General features: G+C 32.3%; 1 protein-coding gene across 1 annotated transcript; it reads right to left on the bottom strand.

The window, feature by feature from the left end:
- Positions 1–6,947: 6,947 nt before the first annotated feature.
- Positions 6,948–7,743, bottom strand: LOC131598303 (uncharacterized). The gene is made up of 2 exons (XM_058870919.1): positions 7,449–7,743; positions 6,948–7,165 (listed from the first exon to the last, which is right to left on the bottom strand). Exons 1-2 carry the CDS (start codon positions 7,741–7,743, stop codon positions 6,948–6,950), a joined length of 513 nt encoding a protein of 170 aa, XP_058726902.1.
- Positions 7,744–8,721: the final 978 nt, after the last annotated feature.

The raw sequence follows: 8,721 nt of genomic DNA, 5'->3' as shown, positions 1-8,721 counted from the left end.
GTCCCCATAATAACGAAATTCCACGATAACATCCGCAGGAAAAGCATAATATGTTTCCAACAAGCACCACTCACTTATTATCATCGGATGATCACCAACTTTATTAAAGATCAACTCATGGTGGACACCTTGGTTGTTGAGCACTGTCCAACATTTGTTTAATTCGTCATCATAATTCAGTGTGAATTCTGGATCTATTTCAGGATACATCTTCAAATTTAAAATAGTTAGTTTATGAGTGGAGATAATTTTATCATATACAACAACATAACACCAATGATTAACTCTTTACGCAAGAAACTGTTGTACATACCTGTGAACATACTTTGGCAATTAAAAAACAATCAATCTGTCTGGAATGAATGAGAATTCCTATTTTATCCATTTATTATAAACCAACAACACAACTTGCCTTTGTATGAAAATCAAAACACTCAAAACTATTTCTGTTCAATCAGGTTTTATGCCTATTTATAGAACCAAACACACTGACAAACATATATAGTATCAATATTGTAACATTCACATTTAATTTCAGTTATAAACATTCAATATAAAATATCTTATAAAACACCTCTATTAATATTATAAGTTATAACAACAGAATAAAAATAATATTTCATTAAACATATTAAAAAACGTATCCAACAACTAACATCAAACATAAAAAACCATGTTAAAATTACATCAACCTCCTGCCACCAAAAAACAAACACAACACCACGACTAATACATAACTATTGCAACACACTTATTACTAAAACTCTCATTACATAACACACTCATATTTCCACTACCAACTTTGCCTTTAATTTAACTATAATCATCCACACCTGGATCTGTTGACCACTGCCACAGCTACCATTTGTGTTCCAGGCTCCACTGATGTACAAGGTTTGTCGCGGATTACAAATCTCAGTCGGTCGCCATCTTAGATGCATCCTTCCTTCACAAATTCGCACCACCCCTTCCAAAGATATCTCTCAACATAATACTCTCTCTTGGAATAATGAAGCTTACACTTGAATACCCTTTTGAAGTCAGAATCACGAATCAAGACGCGCGTATAACGCTTGTCCAAGCAGTTGCGAATGACTTCTTGAGGAAATTGCTGCAAGAATGCCATATAATGTATCATCTATAACCATACAACTTAAATAGAAGTAGTGGAAATTCAAACAACAGAATGTTCGACAAAACTTAACCCAAACATAACTAACTTAATATACTTACAAGCACATTTTCAGAAGCTACTTTGACAGAATTGATAACCTTACACCAGGAATAGTATTTGTGTTCATCCTCTTCCTTGGTATCGATGGATTCCACCCTCCTGCTCCTCTTTTCTTGTTCATTTATAACTGAAGAAGACCTCCTGTCAGCCACATCTCCACTCGCCAAACTGTTATCACGTTGCCCCTCAGTGGAACTTTCAACAACAACATCTTTCCCAGTTATTTTCCTCCATAAACGAGCACTTCTTTTACGGCCACTGCCAGGCATCCCGTTAACCTCACTCCCAATGTTCAACATTTCCCAAGTTCTCTTCCATTCTTTCTGAATCCGCCTCTCATCTAATAACATCTTTATGAAAACCTCATTTTTCAGCCTATCCCATGTTTCTTCAAATTCCATCTCCACTGCATTCCTGCTAAACAAACACTTTTAATAATCAGTATATAATTTCTAATAAAAACGTGAATCATCGAATAAACATGCAAATAGAAATAAACCATTGTGTATCAGCATTTGCTGACCATCCCGTGAACATGACAAAACAAATTTACACAGAGAAAATCACCTTCCACCAGAAATCATTGAAGTGTTGTCACCCATTTCAGTCATACCTCCACCAAACTTCTAAAAAAGTAGTCGTAAAACCTTTGAGGGCATAAACCTTATATTAAAAAATGAACAAATGTAACGTATACAAACCAACAAAACGTTTCCTACGTCATATGAAGTAATATATTCCTCTGTTCAACAGTAATGACACTAAAAGCCCATTACTACTCACACCTGACCATTCATCTATTACAACCACCTAAATTCTTAATTTGGTCATTCTTTTCAATAGCAACTTAATTCAAAACGTTTAACGTTATCTTAAAACTAATAAACACACCCAATAAATAACTCCAACAATATAAACACTAAACTTCAATTTAAAATAAACACATTAAATCATATACCAAGAAACAAATACTAAAGTTCACAAAAAACCACATAATCTTTGGAACATAAAAATAATTCTACTATTTGAGACTTAATAAAAATGACAGCCCAACCTAACAAATTATCTTTCCCAGTTTTAGGTCAATGTAAAAATCACCATATAAATGTAACATTATTATTGGAACTTCTTTATAAATTATTCAAGAACAATAATCTATGGCAACTTGAGTCAATAATATAATTCATTCAAAACAAAAAGACTTCCATAAGGATCACACATGTATCTTATAATTTAATACAAATAAAACTGCATTCACAATTGTTATAAAATTGTTCACAAGACTGTAAAAAAAAAACATTAACTTCCCCTGCATCACACCAAAACTTAACAACAAATATTTCTTGTCTAAAACCAACCAGACTATTCATACCATACATATTACAAAAAAATAAAACGGATTCAATATTACACATCCAAATCCAAACCACCCTAAGCCTTGATCAACGTAACATATAGACGTCTCAGAGGAGTCTCTATTGTGAACCACAAAACATCTCCATTTCGGACATCCCTGTTCTTCACATACTTGTGCCATCCTCCGGCCATAAATTTTTCCCTCTTAAACACCTTTTCGTTTCGCCTTGGGCAGCCAATCTCCACATAATAGCTCTTCCGAGTATCTTCGTCTATAAGCTCAATGCCTCTTTGATTCCACAACAAATAGTGTTTCGTAACACAGGCAGGAAAATACTGCAACCAAAACATATAAAATGTAAAATCACTGTCCATATGTTTTATATCCTAACACATATAAAATCACAGTACTAAAGAAATACCTGCACATTAGTCTGCATGCTCTGTCCATCTTTAACCTCGAGCTTCCAAGTGTAGTACACACCGTATCCTTCATCCCCTGAGTCATCCCCATCTGAATCAGAGCTGCGGTCATCGACAGAAGGATCCTTCAATAATTTGACAACTCGCATCTGATTTACACTATATTTTTCAAACAGACCTTCATATTCATCATCTGAGCTAGCATATCTGGTGTATCATCAAAAACATTAACAATTGTCTTTCAAATAAACAAAATACATGCCCTAAAAACAGAATACTTACACAAATTTAGCCTTCCTATATTTTCCCTTCAAACCCTCTCCAGCAACAGTCACACCACTTCCCTTCCCACCATCAAATTCTGAACAACTGCATATGAAAAATAATCACAATAACATAAAAACAATATCAAAACATACAATAATCCAGAAAATAGAAAGACCTTAAATTGAAAATAATTCTTGCACACAACTATATAATATATCAAAATATTACAAACTTTATAAACTTAGAACATACTGACTAATTTAAAATGTTTTACCATTTGAAATCACCGGGTACAGATGTTTGTATGTCTGATTTGTCAAGAACAACAACAACTTCTCCTTCCTTATTCATTCCTATGTCATCACCCCCATCCTTCCTTATTATTATCAACACAAACTGGTTCCACCATATAGCAAAAGTCTTCAAAGGTTCTTCCCAATCTTCTCCTCATGCTCTTCCTCAGCATAAAGGTAGTCAGCATATAGTTCTTTTAGCTTTGAATCATAGATACTGACAACCTTCTTAGATGAGCAACTGCATGCATACCAAACATTATTAGCAACGTGGTTCAATAAATTAGATAATGGTTAAATCTACACGATCAAGAGAACCACACAAATGGGTACCAAACAAAAACAATGCATGAACAACTACAATATTATACTACCGATTATATATCACAACACCCCTATGAACTCCATATCTACAATACTATAGACTTCTTTCTAAAACAAACAGAAACCACAAAATCGTGGACGAAAAACACCCATGCAAGAAGAAATATACAATGTCACTGTTAAAGATGAAAAAAACACCATAGACGTACCTTTCATCTTCCACTTTCCGGTCGGACCTCGCCATTGTTGTGCTCTGTGAAGTAGTAAGCAAAACGGTTCCAAAATGACCAACAACCTAGGAAACTTCTATTTCAGAAGTACTTCTAAAGTCTGGAAACGAAAGAGACAAAATGCAGTGTACCACTACTGACTCTTGGTATCCTATTATGTTTCCAAAAACTTTCTATAACTGTTGGGATTCATTAAATATATTATTTAATTATTATAACACACGTGATATATTTGTGATGTATGGACCCTTCATCATGTAGTACCTTATGCATAACATTTTATTAAATACAACAAATTTACATTTTTGTTACACAATTAAATATTTTACACAATAAATTAATATTACCAGGATTAAACAATAAATATTTTACACAATTTCTTTTTTTTCTAATATTACACATATTATTACATACTTTACATACAGTCCCAAAAACATACACAATTAGAAAAGACTTGAAGGTTAATTGGTTTGCATAATTAAAATATATAAAAAAAATTATTTATCATACACTCACACCTATTAACAAAACTTTTAATTAGACAAAAAATTATTAATTGACCAAAATGACCCGGCACCAACAGGTACCCGTGCGCATGCACGGGTATCGCACTAGTTTCTCTAAACGACTGTTAAAGGGACTAAAACTAGATTTTGGATTATTTAGAAATATAAGACTAAAAACATATTTTACCAAACTTTAAAATAAGGATTTGGATCATCTCATATCTTTTCTCTCCAACACTCTCCTACATTATTTTCTTTTTATCTCTCTTATATTTTATATATCTTCTATAATTTATAATTTTTTATTCATTTTCTCTTTAATCTCACACTTATTTTATGTGAAAGAGAAAGAAGCAAGGAAATCAAGGACTTAAGCTCGAGTGGTAAACAAACTACTATTAAAGAATGAAGGTTCGGAAAATATGAGTTTGATTTCTGGTAGAAAAAATACTTGACCAGTGTCATAAATTCTCGACACAAACTCTGAATTACTAGAATCTCATTCCCATATGAACCACATTAAAAAAAAGTCTAAGGAAAGAAAAGATTCAAAATGTTAAAATAAGGACAAACAAGAACAATTCAAACACAAACAAATTTATGAAAAATTCAAAATTTCATTTCAAAATCTTAAAAACTAAAATGTAATATCCCAATAGATAAAAATAGGTGATGTGGTGTATTCAAGGCCTTTAATGTCATAAGTCAGATCGAGAGATGGTGGTGTTTTCAAGTTCATAGGAATCACCAACTTAGGTACTCTATCTACAAATTCGTTCCATTTCCAAACCGTCTGCGTAGACGCTACTAAAGTATCTGCAGCTACCTTTGGTTGAATAAGAAGTACCTTGTATCTCATCATTCTAAGATTATGCACCGCATAAGAAAAATCACCGTCTCCAGATATTATAACATAATTGGCAGGTGGAGAGTGGTGGTATGCCCAATTCATCATGCCTAGTATCATTCTCTTATCAGCAGAATCTGCTTTATTATTATCCCCTATTATAAAACAAATCGATAAAATAAATAGATGGAAAAAACAAAATTAGAATCTTTCTTATTTTGTAACCTATTAGTATAAAACAAATAGGTAAAATAAAATAGATGGAAAAAACAATTAGAATCTTTCTTATTTTGTAACCTATTATAAAACAAATCGGTAAAATAAAATAGATATGGAAAAATCAATTAAAATCTTTCTTATTTTGTAACCCATTATAAAACAAATCGGTCAAATAAATCATAAGACATAAAATAAAATAGATCGAAAAAAGTATATTACCAGGAACATGTTGGAAAGAAACACACGAGGAGGCGAAGAGATCCACATGTTGTTTACTCGTAAAGCCTTTACGATTGCCATTACGATCAACGTGTGGAAGAATGTTGCCATAAATATACATAAATAGTGGCCCAGTTAAGCCGATATCAGCCAGATTTGAAGCAATATTAGGCACTATATTGCTTGCTTTAGCGTCACGGGGAAGTCTGCAGTTTTCGGCATCCCAGCAAAGGAATGTGATGGTGTTACTAAATTCGTCCATGTTAATTGCCTCTTCCATGTTCTCATCATCCATGTTATTTGAGATGTGAAAGGATGAGATTAGATATGGTAGGCACTGTTTAGGGTTACAGTAGGTTTTGTTGTAGAGTTAATGTATATGGGTTATGGGTTGGGCAAACCCGCAAATCTTTCTAAAGTTCATTAAAAAATTTAAAAAAATCATTTTGAAAATAAAAAAATCAGTTCACGCATAAATTTTATTATTTTTAACTTAGATTTGATAATTTTATTCTCTTGAATTTTTTTTAGTGAATCATAGTTTTAATTAATTTTGAATGTTTTATTTATTGGTTATTTTTTATGCTAATACGATTTTATGTCATTCAATTTTAATTATTTTTTAAGCAGTTCACAGATAATTTTTTTTTTTTTATGAAATTAAAAAAAATTAAGAATTTTTTAATTATTTTTTGGATGGATGGATATCCATCCATTAAAAATATGTTAATGGATGGATTGGATGGATTTTATTCTTTAATGGATGAATTGGATTGGATTTTTATTAAGAGAGTTTAGTGGATTGTAATGGATTAATGGATTGGTTTGGTCCATCCATTAACCATCCAATCCATATCCATCCAATCCATCCATTTTGCCACCCCTACTTCCAACATCCCAACAGATAAAAATAGGTGATGTGCTGTATTCAAGGCCTTTAATGTCATAAGTCCGATCGAGAGATGGTGGTGTTTTCAGGTTCATAGGATTCACCAACTTAGGTACTCTATCTACAAATTCGTTCTATTTCTAAACCGTCTGCGTAGACGCTACTAAAGTATCCACAGCTACCTTTGGTTGAATAAGAAGTACCTTGTATTTCATCATTCTAAGATTATGAACCGTATAAGAAAAATCACCGTCTCCGGATATTATAACATAATTGGCAGGTGGAGAGTGGTGGTATCCCCAATTCATCATGCCAAGTATCATTCTCTTATCAGTAGAATCTGCTTTATTATTATCCCCTACTATAAAACAAATCGATAAAATAAATAGATGGAAAAAACAAAATTAGAATCTTTCTTATTTTGTAACCTATTAGTATAAAACAAATAGGTAAAATAAAATAGATGGAAAAAACAATTAGAATCTTTCTTATTTTGTAACCTATTATAAAACAAATCGGTAAAATAAAATAGATATGGAAAAAACAATTAGAATCTTTCTTTTTTTGTAACCCATTATAAAACAAATCGGTCAAATAAATCATAAGACATAAAATAAAATAGATCGAAAAAAGTATATTACCAGGAACATGTTGGAAAGAAACACACGAGGAGGCGAAGAGATCCACATGTTGTTTACTCGTAAAGCCTTTATGATTGCCATTACGATCAACGTGTGGAAGAATGTTGCCATAAATATACATAGATAGTGGCCCAGTTAAGCCGATATCAGCCAGATTTGAAGCAATATTAGGCACTATATTGCTTGCTTTAGCGTCACGGGGAAGTCTGCAGTTTTCGGCATCCCACCAAAGGGATGTGATGGCGTTACTAAATTCATCCATGTTAATTGCCTCTTCCATGTTCTCATCATCCATGTTTTTTGCGATGTGAAAGGATGAGTTTAGATATGGTAGGCACTGTTTAGGGTTACAGTAGGTTTTGTTGTAGAGTTAATGTATATGGGTTATGGGTTGGGCAAAACCCGCAAATCTTTCTCAAGTTCATTAAAAACTTTAAAAAAATCAGTTTAAAAATTAAAAAAATCAGTTCACGGATGAATTTTATTATTATTAACATAGTTTTGATAATTTTATTCTCTTGAATTTTTTTTTATTGAATCATAATTTTAATTTATTTTGAATGTTTTATTCATTGGTTATTTTTTATGCTAATACGATTTTATGTCATTCAATTTTAATTATTTTTTAATCAGTTCACGGAAAAATTTTTCTTTTATGAAATTAAAAAAAATTAAGAATTTTTTAATTATTTTTTGGATGGATGGATATCCATCCATTAGAAATATGTTAATGGATGGATTGGATGGATTTTATTCTTTAATGGATGGATTGAATTGAATTTTTATTAAGAGAATTTAGTGGATTGTAATGGATTAATGGATTGGTTTGGTCCATCCATTAACCATCCAATCCATATCCATCCAATCCATCCATTTTGCCACCCCTACTTCCAACATCCCAACAAATAAAAATAGGTGATGTGGTGTATTCAAGGCCTTTAACGTCATAAGTCCGATCGAGAGATGGTGGTGTTTTCAGGTTCATAGGATTCACCAACTGAGGTACTCTATCTACAAATTCGTTCCTTTTCCAAACCGTCCGCGTAGACGCTACTAAAGTATCTGCAGCTACCTTAGGTTGAATAAGAAGTACCTTGTATCTCATCATTCTAAGATTATGAACCGCATAAGAAATATCACCGTCTCCGGATATTATAACATAATTGGCAGGTGGAGAGTGGCGGTTTGCCCAATTCATCATGCCAAGTATCATTCTCTTATCAGTAGAATCTGCTATATTATTATTCCCTATTATAAAACAAATCGATAAATT

This window comes from Vicia villosa, linkage group LG4 (assembly GCF_029867415.1).
Source record: "Vicia villosa cultivar HV-30 ecotype Madison, WI linkage group LG4, Vvil1.0, whole genome shotgun sequence".
NCBI classification, from domain to species: Eukaryota; Viridiplantae; Streptophyta; class Magnoliopsida; order Fabales; family Fabaceae; genus Vicia; species Vicia villosa.
Note: the sequence above shows the minus strand (reverse complement) of the source record. Positions and strands in the feature narration are given on the sequence as shown.

Excerpts from the sequence above, each read along its gene's own strand:
- LOC131598303 (XM_058870919.1), bottom strand. The coding sequence starts at position 7,743 with ATGGATGATGAGAACATGGAAGAGGCAATTAACATGGATGAATTTAGT. Across the intron at positions 7,166-7,448 it reads TTCTTTCCAACATGTTCCTG|GGGATAATAATAAAGCAGAT; the intron begins GTAATATACTTT and ends GTTTTATAGTAG.